This window comes from Pongo abelii, chromosome 8 (assembly GCF_028885655.2).
Source record: "Pongo abelii isolate AG06213 chromosome 8, NHGRI_mPonAbe1-v2.0_pri, whole genome shotgun sequence".
In the NCBI taxonomy this organism is placed as follows: Eukaryota; Metazoa; Chordata; class Mammalia; order Primates; family Hominidae; genus Pongo; species Pongo abelii.
In genome coordinates, this window is record NC_071993.2 from 30,926,482 (window position 1) to 30,950,421 (window position 23,940).

General features: G+C 38.8%; 1 protein-coding gene across 2 annotated transcripts in view; it reads right to left on the reverse strand.

The window, feature by feature from the left end:
* Nucleotides 1-205: 205 nt before the first annotated feature.
* The window catches only part of MTPAP (mitochondrial poly(A) polymerase), a 37,102-nt gene continuing 13,367 nt past the window's right edge, over nucleotides 206-23,940 (reverse strand). For both annotated transcript variants that reach the window (XM_024254138.3, XM_054522132.2), the window contains exons 5-9: nucleotides 14,047-14,258; nucleotides 9,892-10,118; nucleotides 3,454-3,546; nucleotides 3,299-3,372; nucleotides 206-1,348 (exon numbers count right to left, since the gene is read on the reverse strand). In XM_024254138.3, the coding sequence (XP_024109906.3) occupies nucleotides 989-1,348; nucleotides 3,299-3,372; nucleotides 3,454-3,546; nucleotides 9,892-10,118; nucleotides 14,047-14,258 (966 nt within the window). In that variant the 3' untranslated portion in view covers nucleotides 206-988. The remainder of the gene's footprint in view (nucleotides 1,349-3,298; nucleotides 3,373-3,453; nucleotides 3,547-9,891; nucleotides 10,119-14,046; nucleotides 14,259-23,940) is intronic.

Here is a 23,940-nt window from a genome sequence, read left to right on the forward strand (position 1 = left end):
GAAGCAAAATCTGCTTATGTGCAAGGTGGAATTCTCCCATGCACGGGCTCCACAGGACTGAAGGAGTTCAGTGTGTGAAGATTTGGGTGTACGTGGATGGTCCTGGAACCAATTTTCTGCATATACTGAGAGACAAGTATGTCTCTTTCCTGCAGGAAGAGGAGAGTTCTCAAAAGAGATGCGAACGAATACTGGGAATATCACATTTTAGTTAGAAACAGAATTTTATTTTTGAAAATAGAAAAATCAAACAATATTTTTAAAATGCAATCTATTGATGTCATCATATTTGGTTTGGAATACCTAAGAATGCAGTGACTGAAATATCTGTTCTAAAAACATAAACATTTTTTGATATCAGTACCAACCCACTTTAATTTATGTGTGAATAAGAGAACTTCGCTTGAAAAATACAAATATACATATTCAAGAGCACTACCAAATTCTGAAGCTTAATGTATTCATTGCCAACGTATTGTACATAACTAAAAGTCATTTTAAATGTTTTCTAAACAGGGACTGATGTGGATATCAAAAATGGTTTCATCCTAAAACTGAGTTTTAGCATTTGTATAGTATATTTACCTATTTAGTTAAAGCACATTACAATAATCTTTCACCCATTCCTTGTGGCTTATGTTTATTTTCATTTTTTTCAGAGAGGGAATCCTGCTATGTTGTCCACGATGGATTCAAAATCCTGGGCTCAAGAGATCCTCCTGCCTCAGCCTCCTGAGCAGTTGGGACTACAGGTGTGCACTGCCACACTCCACAGCTGATGTTTTAATAAAGTCCCACTGACTATCAGACTGATCAGACTGAAAACATCCCAGAACTTCAGACCAGGTTAAGGGGGCCAATGAGAAAATCATGAAAAGTGACATCAGATGAAAGCTGAGATCTGTGAAAGTTTCAAACCAGTTTTTCCAAGTAAGTCCACAGACCATTTGATAGGGTAAGCCCAGTTCTTTACACAATGTAGCAGCCATCATGCCTGAGTACTAATTGTTCTCTTCCCACTGGTTTTTGTGAAATTTTCTGTTCCGTTACCTTTTAAAGATTCTAACAAGTTTTTGACTGTTTCAATTGCAAACTTATTGCTTTTCTTCTTGGTAAAGGACTTTCTGTTTACAGATGGTAGCAATAGGGATGCCAGCCCCCAGGGCCGATTACTTGATATGGAAGGTCGATCTCTATCTTCCTGTTGTAAAATCCAGGCACTTTGTCGGGCCAAATCTACAAATTTTTGCAGCTGGCTTTGACTTACATTTTTGCTTATGTTGAGAGAAGTTTCAAATGGATTCTGAATGTACAGAGGAGAAGAATCAGGTTTGTTTTGCTCACTTCCCTATAGATTATTACACAGAAGAAAAAATGAGTAAGTACATGAAGGGCTTAAATATAAAAACAGTTAACTCAATAAAATGTCAAAACACATAAAACACCAGCATTAACTTTCAACAGCAAAGAATTTCTTTCTCAGGGGATTGAGTATGTATGCACAGTGGGTGTGTGTACTTCTCATTTTTTGTTTTTTTTTCCCCTGTTGTAAGTTTTATGAGTGTTCTTTGGAGAAATAACTTAGGGCTTATCATCTATGGATGATGATGTCATTGCTCAGAGAAGAGGTATCTGGACTAAGTCAACCGACAAAAGTATTTTTAAAATATAACTTTTACCTAACAAGGTAGAGCATGAAAGGGGAGAAAATGATTAAAAACGCAGAAAGTAAGATGCAGATATGTTTATTTCTGAGACTTGCTAAAAGCATACCTATTATGGTAGAAACAGGAACACACAAAATTAGAACCCTTAAATTAAATATATTAATTAATGTTTCCCAAGTATGAGATGAGGAAAAAAGAGAAGGAACAAAGGATTATTCATTATTTAAAACACTAAAAAGTTTCCATTATCTTCCTATAGATCCAACAAAAGGGCTCTGCCACATAAGACAGTATCTCACAGAAATAAAAAAGATACCTGTAATCCAAGCATTTTGGGAGGCCGAGGCAGGTGGAACACCTGAGGTCAGGAGTTCAAGACAGGCCTGACCAACATGGTGAAATCCCATCTCTACTAAAAATACAAAATTAGCCAGGTATGGTGGCGCATGCCTGTAATCCCAGCTACTCAGGAGGCTGAGGCAGGAGAATCACTTGAACCCAGGAGGCAGAGGCTGCAGTGAGCCAAGATCATGCCACTGCACTCCAATCTGGGCAATACAGTGAGACTCTGTCTCAAAAAACAAAAAAAAAAAGAAAAGAAAAAAAGAAAAGCTAAAGCTATGAATCATATGACCAACATAAGCCATTAGTCTATATATCTTTTCTTCTTTCAAATGATACCATAAATTTACTTAATTAACTATTACAAAGCCAACGGTCAAAATTCCCCGATGTGAGCAGCAGCTGTTATATTCCCTAACTTATTTCATGCTTGGCATCTCTGAGCTTTGGAGTACAAAAAAGGTGACGAACTTTGTATGCTTATGACTTTTTCCTTCTAGATTGCATTTGCAAAGCTTTCTGAATGAATCCTTTCTCTCTCCTCTCCCCAATCTTTTATTTTAACAAAGAGTCCATGAGCAGGGTAAGACGGAAGGATGAAAAAAGGAGAGGTGAAGAAATAAGGAGAAAGTATATCTGGGTTTGTGTTTTATGAAGCCAATCTTGTAAGGTTTGTAATCAAGTAGCCAAATGCTAAACAGAATAAACCCAAACAGAGGGCTATCCCAAGTTATCTCCCACTTGTAAACAAATTTTGTCTAGACTTCTGCCTGAGTTTCTTCTTGAAAAGAAAAAATGTCTTTCATCCCAGCTGCTCAGGGGAATCCAAATCATAAGTTCATTTGCTCAAAAAAAAAAAAAAAAAAAAAAAACTAAATCCTAAGGGCTCAAATTGAGGGAATCACTGAAATCTATCTTTGGGACTTCAGTTTATTCCATAGACACAAACCCAGTTTAAAAACAGCTGTATGTAAATAATATTTTTCAAGAAACTTTCTGGAATATATTCCATATCGTGAGGGATACAGTATTACACTAAGTGAGGACAGAAGTCCCATGACATAATAACAAGGCAGATGCTAAAGAGCTAGCTTTTGCTATTTGGCGTAAAGGGATGACTGATCTTAGTCAAGTCATGTAACTTCTCTGGACATCAACCTCCTTGTTACTACAAATTACTATAGAAAAGAAATAAATAACATTTATTAGAGTGTTTTGAAAACAGTTAATTAAATATTAGTACAGTGGAAGACCAGATACTAATAACTAAATAGTAAAACATTATTTACCTGTCGAATATTTATGGAATTTTTATCAAAAGCAAAATTGCCGAAATACTCAAAAAATTCCTTCAGTAGTAATTCTGTAACAAAATAAAACAAGGACAATCAGAGGGAAGCCTGTTTCAATCCCGAAAGGATCAAGCAAACAGAAAGACACTTACCTAATGTTTCTGTGTTCCGTGAAGGTTTAATTCTATTCAAGTCACGAACAAATGTGCAGTTGTTGCCTTCTATTATACATTTATCTTCTGCATCTTAAACACAAACAAAAAATATTTCACATTTTTTTTTTTTTTTGCCTGAGATGGAGTCGCGCTCTGTCATCCAGGCTAGAGTGTAGCAGCATGATCTCAGCTCAATGCAGCCTCCACCTCCCAGGTTCCAGCAATTCTCCTGCCTCAGCCTCCCGGGTAGCTGGGATCATAGGCACATGCCCCCACGCTCAGCTCATTTTTGTATTTTTAATAGGGATGGGGTTTTACCATGTTGGCCAGGCTGGTCTCGAACTCCTGACCTCAGGTGACCCACCCACCTCATCCTCCCAAAGTGCGGGGATTACAGGCGTGAGCCACCGCGCCCGGCCTACTTCACATATTTCAAAGATATTCCCTACCTCAGAATACAAATCTACGATTTAAATAAATTTAAGGCCAGGCATGGTGGCTCACACCTGTAATTCCAGCACTTTGGAAGGCTGAGGTGGGCAGATCACCTGAGGTCAGGAGTTCGAGACCAGCTTGGCCAACTTGGTGAAACCCCGTCTCTACTAAAAATACAAAAATTAGCCAGGCATGGTGGCTTGCTCCTGTAATCATAGCTACTGAAGAGGCTAAGGCACAAGAATTGCTTGAACCCAGGAGGCGGAGGTTGCAATGAGCTGAGATCACATCACCACACTCCAACCTGGGCAACAGAGCAAGACTCCATCTCAAAAAACAAAACAAAACAAAACAAATAAATTTAAGTAAATTTCTACTCTATTCTTTATTTAAATCATAGATTTTATAAATGATTGAATAATTATGATTGAACGATTTAATAACGATTTAATCCATAATTTCTTGTCTATGATTTAATGATGTTAATTTCACTATGGTATAACTAATCTCAATTCTTTTTATCTTCTTTTAATGGAGTTAAATTTTAAAAAAAGATTTGAGACTAGTTATGCCACAGTGAAATTAACATTACATTTAATTTAGCATACTAGAATCATTGTCTTTCAACAACCCAATGATTCCTAATCAATTTTTGAGGTAATCAGTTTTCTAATAGTAGATGGAAATGTAGGGAGTTCCCCCATCTTTCACCAAACGAAATTTCAGCACTACCTCTATTACATCTCCAATTCCATTCTTACCATCTTCATACATGACACAAACTGAATGCTAACTAAAAAAGCTTCAGGTAATTTCTAAAATGTAGCACTCTAGACTAACTGGAATTCAGTAATTCAGCAAAACAAACTCAATAACAGCACGTTAGACTCGGATATTCACCTTTTCTACAAGTATTTATAACTTAAGAGGTAATCATTTTTATAAATATACAACCACCGTGAAATCCCTGGCCCACACTATCTGCAACAGATAATACGCTGTTTTCAAGAGCAAATTCCCACTCTTCAGAAATCTCATCAATGGCTACTTCCTATCTGAAAGCATTTCATAATTCCAAACTGGTTCTCCATCCTTTTTGTTCCATTCACCATTTGACTTATCTGACTGCATTGTGACTGTTTGTATGCTGTCCACTCCTCTGCCCTGGTCAGGAATTACAAAGGCCACTGTCCTATTCATTATTGCCCAACTCCCCACCACCAACCTGTCCCCAATGAGCATCTAGCATATAGCAGGTATATAATCAATAATCTGGATGATTGCTGATATTTTAATTTTTTATTTTAATTTTTTTTTTTTTTTTTGAGATGGAATCTGGCTCTGTCACCCAGGCGGAAGTGCAGTGGCGTGATCTTGGCTCACTGCAACTTCCGCCTCCCGGCTTCAAGTGATTCTCCTGCCCCAGCCTCCTGAGTAGCCGGAACTACAGGCGAACACCACCACACCCGGCTAATTTTTATATTTTTAGTTAGAGACAGGGTTTCACTATGTTGGCCAGGCTGGTCTCAAACTCCTGACCTTAAGTGATCCACCCACCTCGGCCTCCCAAAATGCTAGGATTACAGGCGTGAGCCACCGTGCCCGGCCCTGATATTTGATTTTAAATGCCTATAATCACCAGAGAGATAAATAAGCCTCCTATAAATTTATCTCCCATTTTTTGTGGTTTTTTTTGTTATTTTTTTGTCAAGACCTAGTTACTTGCATCATTTCTCAAAAATTATTCTAGGTTTTAACATTTTAATAGCACATTTTACGTGCTCTACTATACAATTTATAATATGTTGAAGGAGCTATATAAAATGTATGTATGTATATATATTTCTACTTAGATCTATTTTTAAGGAACCTGGGCACATGTTTTACTATTTCAAGTAATTAACAGTTTATGTTTTTTTGTGTTGCAGTGTCAGTCACATATATTGATGCTCTTTTAGCTGCTGTGTCTTTTTTCAGGAATGACTCTTCAATTAAAGCACTAAGCACAGAAGTAAATGTAACAAAAGTAACAAAGCCAGAAAGCATGGAAAACACAAGAAAATGAGACATATGAGAGAACACAGTGGCGATTATAAGAAAACACAAAGAAACAGGGCAATTCAAGAGGAACCAAATATGAAAGTTAATATATGGTCCATCTTGCCCAGTACAAACAGCCCTCAACTTTAAAATGTTATCTAATCATTTTGAAATCTACATAGTGAACTCCTACTATGAACCCAATACTATGCCAGGAACAGAAGATGCAGAGATGAAACAAAAACAGCCAGCCCTAGAAAAGCTTGACAGTGCTGAGGCAGGCACATAAAAGAACTACAACAATCTAACAGTTGTTACAATACAAGTGTGTACCAAGAGCTTGGAAACCAACAAAGCACTACCCACTGGGAGGCAGAGAGGATGGCAAGAAAAGACCTAACAAATGAGATCCTGTACTAGGTTTGTCTGTCTTCTCTGGCTTAATCTTGAGATTCTCCATTAAAAAAAGCAGGGTGGTGGGGGAGGGGGAGGCCAGGAGAAGGCCATTTCAGGCAAAAGCATGGAGCAATGAAAAAAACACAAAACATCAGGGATCATCAAGGAGTTCAAGAGTGGCTAAAGCTCCCAACTGGTATACAGGAATCAACGACTGGTATACAGGAATCAACGTAAGAGAAGAGGATAAAAAGGAAGCTGATAAAGGGCTCTGCATACAATGTGAAAAAGTTTGGTCTTTACCTTAGCTTAGGTTCTAAATAGTAGTTTACAAAATCCTAGAAGTTCTGGAAGGTATTCTAGGAATTCACGTTGCCTTCTATTAATAAACAAGCAAGGAAGCAAACAAAATATTTTCTTTTAAAAAAGAACAAATTGATACTTTATTTGTGTATCAAATGAGAGGTACAGCTTAGAAGAAATTTAGAAGAAATGAAATGATTGTACACAAGATTCAAGTCACTTAGATGATTAAACACCGAGTACTCAAGATGGTTTTGTTTCTTTCACAGTTTAAAATTGTTTTCTTCCTTAGGTTTAATGTCCACCAAAGTTGAACTACTCGTCAAAATTAGAAAGCATAAAAACCATGGATTTTGGGGGGGAAAAAAAAAGGAAAAGGAAAATACTGATAAATTCTCCTCAAAATGATCTTCACCAAATTCTTAATATACATTAATCTAAGACAAGTTCTTTTATAGCAACTTCAAAAACCATATAGGTGATGGAAGGCAAAAAGTGTATCAAATTTTGCTTGGCATTTATTGGCAATTCGCATCTACGGTGTGCTATATGCCGAGAAGCAATTGCAAAAACTAGCCTGAAAAATTCTTTTACCATATTTAAAAACTACTGCAAAAATTTTAAAACAACCAAATTTGATGTTTCAAGTGAAATATTAAGGAATTCCAAGCTAGTTTTGCCTGTTTTGATGCTATACGATGTGAACATATTTAAATGTATTTTAATGTAGATTTGGAATTAAAAACTCAACAGGTCATTTAAAATTTGTCCACATACTGTATTCTTTTCCTAAAATAATTAGTGGAGGCTAGGCACAGTGGCTTTCATCTATAATCCCAGCACTTTGGGAGGCTGAGAAGGATCGCTTGAGCCTAGGAGTTTGAGACCAGCCTGGGCAATACAGTAAGACACCATGTCTACAAAAAGTTTTTTAAAAAATTAGCTGAGTGAGTGGTGGCACAAGCCTGTATATCCCAGCTATTGAGGAGGCTGAGGTGGGAGGATCACTTAAGCCTGGGAGGCAGAGGTTGCAGTGAGCCAAGATTGCACCACTGCACTCCAGCCTGCCTACAAGGTAGAGCACAGTGGCTCACGCCTGTAATCCCAACACTTTGGGAGACCAAGGTGGGAGGATCCCCTGAGCCCAGTTCAAGTACAGTCTGGGAAACATGGTGAGACCCCGTTTCAACAAAAAATTAAAAAATTAGCCAGGTATGGTGGTGCATGCCTATAGTCCCAGCTACTCAGGAGGCTGAAGTGAGATTACGTGGGCCCGGGAGGTCGAGGCTATAGTGAGCCGAGATTGTGCCACTGTAATCCAGCCTGGGCAACAGAGCAAGACTCTGTCTTAAAATAAATAAATAAATAATAAATAAAATTAAAAAAAAAAATAGTGGCCATTTTTAAAAAAGATAATAGAAAGTTACTGAAGGACTACAAAAGAGGGTAATACTATCATATGTATTTGTGAAAATCACTCTCTTAACTAAGAATAGATTGGTGGGAACCAAACTGGAGATAAGGAGGAAAGACAATATAAGCCTTCCCAGGCAGAGGACAACAGGGCCTTAACATGGGCAGGGGTACCAGTACTTGTAAGACTGAAGGGAGCAATCAAGATGCTTAGGAGTAGTCTAAGATGCTTAGAAAGTAGTCTACTTTCTTAGCAGAAGAAAGTTCAACTTTTTTCTGCTCCTCCTTTTACAGCTTCTACTGTTTCTTAGTTTCTGAACTCCCAAAGTTCCGTGATTTTTCCCCACAATGGTTTCTATGAGAGTAGCATTAAGCATCACTGCACACAGCAGGAGTGGAAAAGGAAGTGCTACTTACAGGTAGTTTAGTGGTGAAGATCTGCCCATATCTTATGTATGGCTTACCTCTCCATTAGATTGTGAGTTATCTGGGACACTGTTCATACCCCCACTACTCCAGTAACACCTGACGCGTAGGAAGTAATCAGTAAATACTGAATGAATGACACTAAGGGATGAAATGAGCACAGATATTGACGCTGCCCTTTATTTTAATCTCAAAAGTGAGATAAGTGACCACCACTCTACTGCACTGAAAACTTCCCATTTTCCCTCAACCTATCAAATCTAGCTTTATTTTATTTTATTTCATTTTACTTTATTTCTCTAGGCTAGTCAAGTGAAGCAGTGAGAGTGGAGAAGGAACAGAGAAATTTGTAACTGGTTGTGATCAATTAGTTGTAAACACAAATCAAGCTTTTTTTAAAGTCAATTTCAAACTATCAACACTTACAGTGTTAACAGGAAGAGATCACTTCTAATATGGATAAGGGAAGGTAGCATGGAAGAAATAATTTAGACTGAGAGAAGAGAAAGCAGATTCCAGGCAGAAAAACAGTGTGAACAAAGAGCTAAGATGAAATGTTCCAAGGGTAATCACAGCACTGGCTGGAATGTGGGACACATAAAGAGGAGCAGGGAAGAGGATGGAAAACCGGGCCATGTCTAGAGAGCTAAAGATTTTAAACACCAAGCTACATAAATAGTCATTTTTTATGTAGCTTTTAAGGTCATTTTAAACAGGAAGATTCAAGAAAGCACTTAATTGAATTATCAGGCAGCAATTATGTAAGATGGGTAGAAGACAGAGTGTGCATTTGTGTGTATGTACCCCTTAATTATCTTCCCTTTAGCATTTACAATTTCAAGATTTTATAACATAACTTCTCCAGCAGACCTCAGCAAGGCTGGGGCACAAGAATCACTTGAACCTGGGAGGCATTTATAAAATCATTTATAATACAAACAATATAGTATGTCAAATTTAAAATAATGCACCTAAGACTGCTTATATGCTTTTCATTAAAAACACATTTAGAATCTTTGAAACATCACGAAACAGTTTTAGTATCTCTAATACAAGTCTAAACATAAGTTCAGATTTGAAAGTCATCTCTGAGACTGTGATCCAATCAAAAGTTGTATCTGAACAAGTTGTATCTGAAAAAGGTCATTCTAGACTTGGTCAACTAGGGGAGAAGCTCCAGCTATCTCACAACTGCTGTAAACAACCTTGCCAACTGATACAAAGAAAACAGAACTCTCAAAAAATGCTAAAGGCCCTAGCTTCCCAAATCATCTGCTCTCGTGACTCCAGTAGGCTTTAAGAAAAAGTCAAGACAAATTTTATGACTAATAAACAAATAGACAGGACTTTGGTAACACATGGTAATTATATTTACTCATAACATCGGAAAAAGAAAATGGAGAAGTTTCTTTCTAGTCTTACCTGCTAGGGTTTTTAAGGAATCTAGTGTTGGAAGAATAGGGGGTGATCTTCTCTGGAGAAAAAAGATGACCATCATTGTAAGGGAGAAATTTGTAATCCATGCACCAGGAATACTACTTGTTAGTGAATGTGCTCGAGCCCAGCACCGTATACTGAACACCAAGGCTCTCACTCTTGAGTCTAGGGCACCATATATATAAAGGAGTTCGGAACTTGTCAAGGCAATCCTTCAAAAAATAAAAATAAGAAAAATTTTCAAATCCCCAAATTATAAACCAAGGATAAAATTAAACTTATACCAAGAAACATATCTAAATATCCTACTATATCTGAATGTATTCAGAACATCATGATTAGGTAATCAAAAGCATTATGAATTTGCAATATAAAATTTAATATGAATGGCTGAATATCAAATACATTCATTCCCATTAAAACATACTCTTAAAATTGATAATTAAAATGTAAGCCGGGCTCGGTGGCTCATGCCTGTAATCCTAGCACTCTGGGAGGCCGAGGTGGGCGGATCACTTGAGACCAGGAGTTCAAGGACAACTAGGTGAAACCCCTTCTCTACTAAAAATACAATAATTCAGCTGGGCGTAGTGGCGTGCCCCTGTAATCCCAGCTACTCAGGAGGCTGAGGCATGAGAATTGCTTGAACCCGGGAGGCAGAGGTTGCAGTGAGCCGAGATCACGCCACTGTAATCCAGTCTGGGAGACAGAGCAAGACTCTGTTTCAAAAAAAAAAAAACAAAAAACAAAAAACAAAAAGAAAACATAGCTCTAGGGCCAGGCGTAGTGGCTCATGCCTGTAATCCCAGCACTTTGGAAGGCCGAGGCGGGCGGATCACCTGAGGTCAGGATTCGAGACCAGCCTGGCCAACATGGTGAAACCCTGTCTTAAACAAAAATACAAAAATTAGCTGGGCGTGGTGGCGCATGCCTGTAATTCTAGCTACTTGGGGGGCTGAGGCAGGAGAGTCACTTGAACCCGGGAGGTGGAGGCTGCAGTCAGCCGAGAAAGCTTTATTGCACTCCAGCCTGGGTGTCAGAGCAAGACCCTGCCTCAAAAAAAACAAAAAAAAAGAAGAAAGAAGAAAAGAAAGAAAAGAAAGAAAGAAAGAAACAAAGAAAGAAAGAAAGAAAGAAAGAAAGGAAAGAAAGGAAAGAAAGAAAGACAGAAAGAAAGAAAGACAATGTAGATCTAGAACTTAGATTATTTATTTATTTATTTATTTATTTATTTGAGACGGAGTCTCGCTCTGTCGCCCAGGCTAGAGCTCAATGGCGCGATCTTGGCTCACTGCAAGCTCCGCCTCCCGGGTTCACGCCATTCTCCTGCCTCAGCCTCCCAAGTAGCTGCGACTACAGGCGCCCACTACCACGCCCGGCTAATTTTTTTGTATTTTTAGTAGAGACGGGATTTCACCGTGTTAGCCAGGATGGTCTCAATCTCCTGACCTCGTGATCCACTCGCCTCGGCCTCCCAAAATTCTGGGATTACAGGTGTGAGCCACTGCGCCCAGCCTAGAACTTAGAATTTTTAAATCAAAGTTTCTAAACATGATTTAAATAATATGTAAAACATACAAAGGCTCTTTATAATTATTAATAAATGGCTGGGCACAGTAGCTCACACCTGTGATCTCAGAACTTTGGGAAGCTGAGATGGGCAGATAGCTTGAGCCGAGGAGTTCAAGACCGGCCTGGGAAACATGACAAGACCCTGTCTCTACAAAAAATACAAAAGTTAGCTGGGTGTGGTGTCGCACACCTGTAGGCCTAGCTACTTGGGAGGCTGACGTGGGAGGATCACCTAAGCCCAGGGAGGTCGAGGCTGCAGTGTGCCAAAATTAAGCCACTGGGCTTCAGTCTCGGCAACAGAGTAAGGCATCATCTCAAACACATACACACACATATATATATATAAAATCGATAAAGACAAAAAGGCTTTTATTGGCTGGGCACTGTGGCTCACGCCTGTAGTCCCAGCATTTCAAAGCAGGAGGATGACTTGAGCCCAAGAGTTTGAGACCACCCTAGGTAACATAGTAAGACCCTGTCTCTATAAAAATAAAAAATGTATATATAGAAAAAAAACAAAATTTTAAAAATTTAATTTAAAAAAATAGTCAGGCGTGGTGGCACGCACCTGTAATCCTAGCTACTCAGGAGGTTGAAAAAGGAGGATTGTTTGAGCCCAAGAGTTCGAGGCTACAGTGAGCTATGATCACACCACTGCACTTCAGCCTGGGCAACAGAGAGAGACACTGTCTCTAAAAAAGTAAAAATAGAATTAAATTAAATTAAAAATATTAAGTTCCTACTGATCAAAACGTGTCTTGTAATTTCTACAAGAACCAACAGATGGCACAAAAAAAATATTTAACAGCATCAAGTTAAAACTGTCTCTAAAACTGTCTTTAAAAAGAATAGAAGAAACAAGGCCAGGCGTGGTGGCTTACACCTGTAATCTAGCACTTGGGAGGCCGAGGTGGTCAGATCACCTGAGGTCTGGAGTTCAAGACCAGCCTGGCCAACATGATGAAACCCTGTCTCTACAAAAATTAGCCAGCATGATCACATGTGTCTGTCCCAGCTCAGAAGTCTGAGGCAGGAGAATTGATTGAAGCCAGGAGGTGGAGGTTGCATTGCAGTGAGCCAACATCGCGGCACTGTACTCTAGCCTATGCGACAGAGCAAGACTACGTCTCAAAAAAAAAAAAAAAAAAAGAAAAAGAAAAAGAAGAAACAGCAACTTAGAAATTCATGGTGATTAAGTGTTTTATGTATGAAAATGAAGCTAAATTAAGCTAAAAATAAATATCAAAAAGTATAAGGTATCTGATATAAAGAAAATAACATAATTACAAAGATAAATGTAATTTTGTCCTATTTTACATACTATAAAGAAAATATAATAATGATAGAAAGTACAGTATTATATTTTTATATTAAAATTTGGCAAGAAATCACAGACTTTACTCCATGAGTTTTACTTGAGAGAAAGCCGCAAGTACTTAGGATTGGCTTGTGGGTGAAGATTCGAGTTTAATCAAAACTGCTCTAGCCTTGATTTTCTGAATCTATTTTCAGTAATGATTATTTAGCTAACAAATAACATAGTGAAACTGAACTCATGCAATGAGAAGTTAAGAAATAAACTTCTCAATTAAGAAATTTTCCCTACTGTGGGCCAGGGTCAGTGGCTCACGCCTGTAATCCCAGCACTCTAGGAGGCCAAAGCAGGCAGATCACTTCAGGTCAGGAGTTCAAGACCAGTCTGGCCAACAGGGTGAAACCCCGTCTCCACTAAAAAAACAAAAATTAGCCAGTGTGATGGCATGCATCTATAATCCCAGCTACTTGGGAGGCTGAGGCACAAGAATCGCTTGAACCCAGTAGGTGGAGGTTGCAGTGAGCCGAGATCGTGAGCCACACTGCACTCCAGCCTAGGCAACAGAGCAAGATTCCGTCTCAAAAGTAATAATAATAAAAAAATGAAATAAAGAAATTTTCCCTGTTGTGAAACCAGGAAAAGTCATCATTACAAAAGAACTTTTCCCACCCCACTTTTTAAGCAAACAAATCACTAGGATAATACAATGCACGTAGGCTGAACAAAAGCCATCCAGTCTTAAGCTCTTCCAACCACTTTTGGACCTAAGTAAAGAGGACATTTGTCTAGTACACAAAGTTGACTATATATCTGGAGGCAATTCAAAGGTCAACTTCAAGTTGGTATTTTATTTTCTAAGTATTCTTAGAAGACTTGTACTATAAATAGGCATCTTTCTTTCTTATTTTACTTTTTTCTATTTTTGCCATCAGAAATTTCTCCTAAAAAATAGGCATCTTTCACACTACACACTACCAGGCTGCACAAGTAAGAATAATGAAATACATTTCTTCTCAGAGGTTAGATATGTGAACATTTTAACACAATATCCTAACACTGTTTAGGAACACCAAATTATCAACAGGTATAATGTAAGAGAAAAGATTACTTACTTTACAATCCAAGTGATAAATTTTTTAAAAATTATTATTCAAGCATGTTTAAGATTACAAAGCCACTGTTTCTGTGTGAGAAAAACTAAGCTAATACATCAGAATATTCATATTTAAAATAATAAATGTAAGAGATCATACCTATTGTTCGTAGTCAAATCACACTGAAATCCAGAGGCCTGGTGTGAGAACCTCACGAGTGGACACCGGGCATTTAATATTTTTTGCACACCCACACAACCAGGGCCTAAGTGGTCAAGGCACTCTCCTAACACAGACAGGATCTTCTGAGTTGCAATTCTTTCTGAAGGAACAGTTTTCACTTGAAATTCCATCAGAAAATTTCCTGAGGTCTGAAAAATAAACACATTTCTAAATTGGAGCTTTTGGTAAAAAAACAATTTTTTAATAAGCTTTTGTAAAAGGATGCTCTAAATCACTGCTGGCAAAGCAAAACAAAATAAGAAAAAAACAACCCACAAAATAAAAACTCTTCAAGAAATCACAGCCAAAAGCAAACTTAAAAGATCCCCAGCTGCCTTTTGTTTCTCCAGAATATAGAGAAATACAAAGCACTAACTTGAACGATCACTGATTTTTGTAATTAACTTATGAACTACAGTATAATATGAATCATAAAGTAATACTATGCATAGAACCATTCACTCTATAAATTCAGTGAACATATACTTGCCCCTTCCTAGTTGACCATTATATTTTAATCTACATAAACCAACAGTAGTAGGGAAGTACAGGCACAAGAAGAGCTTATCAGTAGAAGAAAGTAAACTAGATGGTGTAAACAGGCTTGTACATAGGAATTTAATATTTAAGGCCGCATATTACTAGGGGAAAATTTCTATTCAACAAATGAGTTAAGTGGCCATCAAAAAAAAATAAACCAGATCCTTTGTTTAATACTAAAACTCGCCAGGTGCAGTGGCTCATGCCTGTAATCCTAGCATTTTGGAAGGCCAAGGCGGGTGGATCACTTGAGGTCAGGAGTTCAAAACCAGCCTGGCCAACATGGTGAAACCTCATCTCTATTAAAAATAACAAAAAAAAAATTAGCCGAGTGTGGTGGCAGATGCCTGTAATCCCAGCTACCTGGGAGGCTGAGGCAGGAGAATTACTTGAACCCAGGAGGTGGAGGTTGCAGTGAGCCAAGATCACACTACTGCACTCCAGCCTGGGCAACTGAGCGAGACTCCATTTCAAAATAAATAAATAAATAAATTACTAAATTACTAAATAAATTACTAAATAAATACTAAATTACTAAATCAATCACTAAATTTATTTTACTAATTTATTACCAAATTACTAAAGTCAAGTAAATTCTCTGGGCATGGTGGCTCATGCCTGCAATCCCAGCACTTTGGGAAGCGGAAACAGGCAGATAACTTGAGGTCAGGAGTTCTAGACCAGCCTGGCCAACACGGGGAAACCCCGTCTCTACTAAAAATACAAAAATTAGCCAGGCATGGTGGCATGCACCTGTAAACCAAGCTACTTGGGAGGCTGAGGCAGGAGAATCACCTGAACCCGGAAGGTGGAGGTTGCAGTGAGTCGAGATCACACCATTGCACTCCAGCCTGGGTGACAAAGCAAGACTCCATCTCAAAAAAAAAAAAAAAAAAAAACTGAAGTAAATTCAAGATGGATCAAAGACTAAAATGTAAAAGGTGCATCAGTAAAGTACTACAAGACAATGAGTGAATGCTTTTACGATCTTAGAATAGCGAAGGATTCTGTAAGCATGACATAAAATTAGAGAAAACACAAAAGAATATGATTGCATAAAAAATTAAAACCACCTTAGGGCAAAGCATCCATTCACTACTAAAGAACAAAGCAAATAACACACATCATACAAACGGGTAATTTATTACAGTTTTAGGCAAATGAAAGAGAGAAACCCATCAAATTCTAAAAATGGGCAAAAAAGACAAAAAAATTAACAGAAAAAATAAAAATGGCTAAAAACCATGGTAAAAGTTGTGCATGTTTTCTAGAAACTAAACAGAAATTAAAACAGCAATGAGATTTTTTATTTTTCAGCCTGGTAAAGACAAACAGGTTGGTGACCAGAACTAAAGAGTATGGGAAAACATGTATACACTGTTGACAGGAGTGTAAACAAGGGACATACTTCTTGTAGAACTTGTCCATATCTACTGAAACTTGTATACGTTGGCTAACTATTAAAATGGTTAGAAACTATGTCAAAGGAATATTTGCATAAATGAGCCAATTTACAAAGATGTTTACTCACTGCAGTACTATTCATGTGGTATACACTTTTTGGGAGCTGTATCTAGTTTAATAAGGTTCCCTATCAACAACTATTCCCTCTTCTAGAATTCATTCCTCCTAAAAGGATGAAGGCTCCAACAATGTTTATCATGGACATCTACCCCCTTCCTTTCAGCTGAATGGACTGGGCAAAGACAGCTGATCTAAGCACTGTAGGAGTGTACCCCACATTTATTTGGAGATCTCTACTGGGAACTGGTTACTGGGAACAGGAACTAAGTAAGGTTCAGAGGCAACTATGTGGCTAAAATATCTAACTCAGAAGCTTTGGGGCAGCCATATTTATATAAGCATGAAAAATAAAAGAAATCAGTGGGGGTAGGGAGGAAGGAGTTAAGGACAGAGAGAGAGCGCAATAAATGAAGGAAAAACATGTAGACAGAAACAGAACACGTCCTAGGTTGTTTTGTTGTTGTTTTTGAAACAGGGTATCACAGGCTGCCTGTGGTGGCTGTAATCCCAACTCTTTGGGAGGCCGAGGCAGGCGGATCACTTGAGGTCAGGAGTTTGAGACCAGCCTGGCCAACATGGTGAAACCCCATCTCTACTAAAAATACAAAAAAAATTAGCCAGGTATGGTGGTGCAAGCCTGTAATCCCAGCTACTCAGGAGGCTGAAGCAGGAGAATAGCTTGAACCCAGGAGGCCAAGGTTGCAGTGAGCAGAGATTGTGCCCCTGCACTCCAGCCTGGGTGACAGAGTGAGAATCCAAAAAAAAAAAAAAAAAAAAAAAGAAGGTATCACTCTGCCACCCAGGCTGGAGTGCAGTGGTGCAACCATAGCTCACTGCAGCCTCAACCTCCTAGACTCAAGCAATCCTCCAGCCTTGACCTTCAGAGTAGCTGGAACTACAGGTACATACCACCACACCTCGCTAATTTTTTTATTTTTATTAGAGATGCGGTCTCCCCAAGCCTATGTTGCCCAGGCTGGTCTCGAACTCCTGAGCTCAAGTGATCCTCCCGCTGCAGCCTCCCAAAGTGCTGTCATTACAGGCATGAAGCACTGGGCCCAGCTACTTCCTGGGTTCTTGATGGTTTACACTTCTTACTTCTAGTCCTTTCCTAAGACTCATCCATATTCCTGGCCCTGGGTTCTATGATGCCTCCTCTACTTCTTTAATTGTTTAAGCTAGTTCGTGTTATTTCTCTTATGTATAATCAAAGAATATTAACTAATATATAGCTGGCAATAAAGAGGGGAAAAGTTCCCTAGTGGTCCAGTGCCTAGGATTTGGCACTTTCACTGAAAGAGGAAAAAAAAAAAGATACCACTCTCATTATCCAACAAAAAGAGGACTGGTTAAATAAATTATGGTACATCCATTCAATGGAGTATTTTGCAGCCACTGACGGCAATACAGTAGATTGAACTGCCAAGACACTACTAACGGGGAAAAAAATGAGTTATAATTAAAGCTATTATCTGTAAAGATTATGTTCTGGGTTTTTTCTTTTTAAAAAAAAAGCATTTCTATACGCACAGGAAAAAAAATCCAGAATATATTAAATTATTCACCGGGTTATCTCTGGAGGCAGTGGGACCACCAGAGATACTTACGTTATGTATTTGTATATCTATCATTTTATAATCAGAAAAAAATAGATTAAATAAATCACTGTATACAATCCCTACAAATAAACATGTGGCATTTTCTCTACTGATCTGTCATTTAGATATTTTTATATTAAAAGGACTAAAATTAAATTTACTTTAAAAAATTAAAATTTCAAGATTCTTCCTTAGCCATTTTGTTATAATTTACCTTCATAACCTATTTCTCTGTCCATTCTCTTTTAAAATACAAACACACACAATTTATGTTAGGAATAGGAATCCAAACAAAAGCAGACAGATTGGGGGTCTATCTCAGGATGGCAAAAAGAGGTCAAGTGAGAAAGCAGTATTAGAGTACATCAGGGAGGAGTCATGGTGGACTCAATCTCAGAAGCAACAGAAGGATTAGAATCACCCAGAAGAAAGGTGATAGAGATTTTTTAAATTAAGTACTATAAATGAGAGAATAAAATCCTTGAGGTAACAGAAGTGAAAATGACAATAAAAAATAGCTCTGATTAATGCAACTGGGTGCAGGAAACTGGTGAACTGTGAACCATGAGCAGGAGTGTGGTAGTTATTGAAGCTGCTCACCAAATGTTCTGTATCACCTTTCTGGCATTTGGAAGATCTCATGTTCTTGCCCCTCTAAGGTTAAGCAAACTCATGTGATTTGCTTTGGCCAGTGAAATGTGAGCAGAGGTTTTAAGTGTCACTTCCAGGCAGAAACTTCAAGAGCCGATGCTCAATTCTTCACTTTGCCTTTCCACTATTCAGTGACGGTAGCGCAAGTGGAGATGAAACACCGGTCAGCCTGGGTGCTTGAGCTACTACAATGTTTAGAGTGCCCCTGCTGACCTGCTGTGACACATAACCTCAGCAACAGATAAACAGGTGATGCGTTAAGCCACTGAGATCTTTGAGATATGGGGGTTGTTTGTTACCAAAGCATCACCTAGCCTAACCTGACTGACCAAAAATGCAAGCCATGAAGAATCACAATGGACTCAGTACAGAAATAAAACACTGCTTTTAGGGAAAATTTAGATGAAAATTATACTTATTATGAGCAAAGGAAAGATATTCTCAAAAATGACTGTCCTCTATTAAATAAATAAAAACTAAAAAACTCTTCAGAGATAGTTAGATCCATAAATACTTCCTATTAATGTGTGCTATTCCTATAGCACTATCTATTTATTAGCAAATCATCTAATAAAGAAAAAACAGAAGTTAAGCACACTATCCACAGCAATCATTCAGATAACAGAAAGCAGTACTCAAGACTTAGCCACTAATTCTTACTTTTATTACCTAAGTCCTCTAAGATACACAACCCTGTAAGAAAAAGCAAAACTGAAGGAAAGACCAAAGGCAGATTTTAGTTTAGGATTTTGTGCTAACATGATCTTTGTGATAAGTCAGGTGACATATTTCACATGTAACCAACTTTTACACACACTAAAAAATTTATGAATATTAAAATCTACTATTTCAGTTAGTAAATAACTTTCCTTCTTTTTTAGTCCTGCTCTGTCGCCCAGGCTGGAGTGTAGTGGCGCAATCTCGGCTCACTACAACCTCCGCCTCCTGGGTTCAAGCGATTCTCCTGCCTCAGCCTCCTGAACAGCTGGGATTACAGGCACCCGCCATCATGCCCGGCTAATTTTTGTATCTTCGTAGAGACGGGGTTTCACCATGTTGGCCAGGCTGGCCTTGAACTCCTGACCTCAGGTGATCCACCCACCTTGGCCTCCCAAAGTGCTGGGATTACAGGCGTGAGCCACCACGCCTAGCCGTAAGTAACTTTTATTTATTCATTAGCAAATAATTTTAGTCCCTATCATGCATAGGATATCATACACAGTGCCATAGGACACGCAAAAAAGTCTAACACACTCTTCCTAACTCCTCTCAGATTGAGCTGAGGAATAAAACACACACACAAAGAATTATAAAGCAAGGTGTAGTGCGAAAAGATATCAAAGAACCAAAAGGTAAGAGAAGAGCTCATGAATGCAGAAAGTAGTCAAAGAAGGTTTTATGAATCTGATGAATGTCAGAGTGCTTATATTTTTTATTGTATTTTATTTTTAATATTTTTACTAGCAAAGCTATTATAATCTTGAACAAAAACATATTTCCAAAAAAACCTTAAATAAGCACATGTATGTTTATAACAACACTTTCCTAATTTAAACTGACATACAAAATGCCAAGTTCTGGTTATTTCTGTGTATGTATGACAGAGTCTTGCTATTTCGCCCAGGCTGGAGTGAGGTGGCGTGATCTCGGCTCACTGTAACCTCTGCCCCACCGGATTCAAGCAATTCTCCTGTCTCAGCCTTCCGAGTAGCTGGGATTACAGGCTCCCACCACCACACCCAGCTAATTTTTGTATTTTTAGTAGAGACGGGGTTTCACCACATTGGCCAGGCTGGTCTCGAACTCCTGACCTCAAGTGATCCACCTGCCTTGGCCTCCCAAAGTGCTAGGATTACAGGCTTTGGCCACTGTGCCGGGCCCAAAATGCCAAATTGTTTAGTAAGACTGGAGCACTGTCTTTAAAACATCTTTTTCTAAATATCTCTATACCTCAGAAATCTAAGAGTAAGACTCAACTAGAAGTTTCTAGGCCAGGTGCAGTGGCTCACACCTATAATCTCAGCACTTTGGGAGGCTGAGGCAGGAGGATTGTTAGCCCAGGTGTTCAAGACTATCCTGGGTACCGTGGTGAAACAACATGTCAACAAAAAAACAAAAATTAAAAATGGCCGGGCGCAGTGGCTCATGCCTGTAATCCCAGCACTTTGGGAGGCAGAGGCAGGCAGATCACGAGGTCAGGAGATCGAGACCATCTTGGCTAACACGGTGAAACCCCATCTCTACTAAAAATACAAAAAATTAGCCGGGCGTGGTGGCGGGTGCCTGTAATCCCAGCTACTCGGGAGGCTGAGGCAGGAGAATGGTGTGAACCCGGGAGGCAGAGCTCGCAGTGAGCCGAGATGCCACCACTGCACTCCAGCCTGGGAGACAGAGCGAGACTCTGTCTCAAAAAAAAAAAAAAAAATTAATTAATTAAAAATAAATTTCAAAAAAAGAAGAAGAAAGTTTCTAACTCCTCCCTGTTTCCACCAAAGAAAAAAATTTTGCCTCCCACTTACATAACAGTAAAATTATATTGCTGTTGATGGTGGCCAACATTTGAACACTTACTATGTGCCATAAGCACTGTTCTAAATGTTTCACACATATTAACTCAATAAATCCTCTCAAACATTGTATGAGATATGTGCTATAACACCATTCCAATTTTATAGTCAGGACAATTGAGGCAGAGAGAAGGTAAATAACTTGCCTGGGATCACATTACTAGTAAGTAGAATTAAAATTCTGCAGCTTGGTGCCAGAGCCCAGGCTTTTTAAACCATTACAACACACTGTTATGCTCCTTGATTATTCAGTTACAATCCTTTATTGAAGACAGCCTAATGTAATTTAAGTGCCATTGCCAGGAACTTAATACATTTTCAAGTACATGTTAGTCTTAATAAAACTGATCCAGGCCAGATGCGGTGGCTTACGCCTGTAATCCCAGCACTCGGGGAGGCTGAGGTGGGTGGATCACCTGAACTCAGGAGTTCGAGACCACCCTGGGCAACATGGTGAAACACTATCTCTAAAAAAATTAGCCAGAAGCAGCGGTGTAAGCCTGAAGTCTCAATTACTCGGGTGAGGCAGGAGAATTGCTTGAGCCCAGGAGGCAGAGGTTACAGTGAGCTGAGATCGTACCATTGCACTCTAGCCTGGGTGAAAAAGTGAGACCTCATCTCAAAATAGTAATAATAATAATAATAATTATAATAAAACTGACCCATTTAATTTTTATCTGTTTCCTATGCCTGGCTAGCTTCAATTCAATAAGCATATGGAGAGCAAATTAAGTACACAGTACTGTGGAATAAGTATATGAACAGACATGATTCCTATCTGCCCAAGTTTATTATATAGTAGGAGATACACACATCAGCTACTCACTAAACATGACGGAAGAAATTTGGAGACAGATAGAAATACCAGCAAGATACTACAAAAAAGGAGTGATTAATTTTGGCTAGAGTGGAGAAAAAAATCAAGAGTGGTTTCAAGAAGGTAGAATTAGAACCAGACCTTGAAAGCTGCGTTAGGAATGAGTCGAGGAATGGAGGGAAAGTGCACTCCTGAGTGAAGGCACAGAACAACTGTTTGATCATTATGATATTTACAAGTGTCTTCTATTACTGGAAATGGTAATTAAACAATGTGGTTGGGGCTGGGCATGGGGGCTCAAGCCTGTAATCCCAGCACTCTGGGAGGCCAAGGTGTGTGGATCACCTGAGGTCAGGAGTTCCAGACCAGCCTGGCCAAAATGGCGAAACCCCATCTCTATCAAAAACACAAAAATTAGCCGGGCGTGGTGGGGCGTGACTGAAGTCCCAGCTACACAGGAGGCTGAGGCAGGAGAATCACTTGAACCCAGGAGGCTGAGGCTGCAGCAGGCCAAGATCATGCCACTGCACTCCAGCCTAGGTGACAGAGCGAGGCTCCGTCTTAAAAAAAGAAAAATAAAAACAATATAGTTGGAAAACTGGGTATGTAACAATATATAATGGGAAATGATGACTAAAATTAATTAAGAGACAGAGGATTTCAATACTATGCTAAAGAAAAGAAGCATTCTAAGGTTGCGGGAAAATTCAAACTGTGAGTGAAGGTTAACTCCAACAAAGACTGAAGGTTAAAATACCAATGCATGACACAAGGAATAAGAAGTGGAAACAGAATGTAGTTACAATAATCTAAGTGAGAGTTTATAAGGGACTGTGAAACTATGAATACAAAAGATAACAACTTAGAAGCAGAATTAAAAGATGGTTAGCAAAGCTAAAATGCCACTAATTAACAAGTGAAACATATAGAACTTTTGTAAGAACTTAGAAAGAACATTTGTAGGAAGATGAATATAAGTTGTCTCAAAATATTGTTTGAAGTATCAACTGGACATCCACATAAAGACTGATGTTCATTACTAGTCTGAAAGATGTAAGGAAAGATACAGCCATAGAAACTAAACATTTTATAAAAACACATAGCCTTGGCCGGGTATGGTGACGCATGCCTGTAATCCCAGCACTTTTGGGAGGCTGAGGTGGGTGGATCACCTGAGGTCAGGAGTTCAAGACCAGCCTGACCAATACGTGAAACCCTGTCTCTACTAAAACAAAAAAATTAGCCGGGCATGGTGGCCCCTGCCTGCAGTCCCAGCTACTTGGGAGGCTGAGACAGGAGAATTGTTTGAACTCGGGAGGCAGAAGTTGCAGTGAGCCGAGATCACGTCACTGTACTCCAGACTGGGCAACAGAGCAAGAGACTCTGTCTCCAACAAAAAAAAAAAATAAAAATAAATAGCCTTTTCAACACTGTAATTAAATTAAGACATCATTTATATTGTTTGGGAGGATGGAAGAGACACTGGTTAATTTTACTGTTAGACATCATGTTAAAGAGAACATAAATGGAAGAAATAATATCCAAACTTGAAAGAGAAAAAAAGGGTAAGGAGGAAGTACAGGAATAAAGTAGGAGTAATCCAATAAAAGGAAGAAAGAAAGTGAAAAGCTGCCGGGCAGTGGCCCATGCCTGTAATCCCAGCACTTTAGGAGGCCGAGGGGTGTGGATCACCTGAGGTCAGGAGTTCGAAACCAGCCTGACCAAGGAGGTAAAACCCCGTCTCTACTAAAACACAAAAATCAGCTGGGCATGGTAGCAGGCTCCTGTAATCCCAGCTACTCAGGAGGCTGAGGCAGGAGAAATCACTTGAACCCGGGAGGCGGAGGTTGCAGTGAGCCGAGATTGCACCATTGTACTCCAGCCCGGGCGACAGAGCGAGACTCAGCCTCAAAAAAAAAAAAAAAAAAAAAAAAAAAAGAAAGTGAAAAGCAAAAGCACAGAAAATAAGAAATAAAAAAAACAGGAGAAATTAGTCCAAGAATTATCAGCAGTAACAATAAACATATTGAACTCAAAGACTGATAGACTGGAGTAAAAGCATACTGCTATTTATAAGAGATACACCCAAACTAAAATAACATATATAAAGGCTGAAAATAAAGAAACAGAAGAC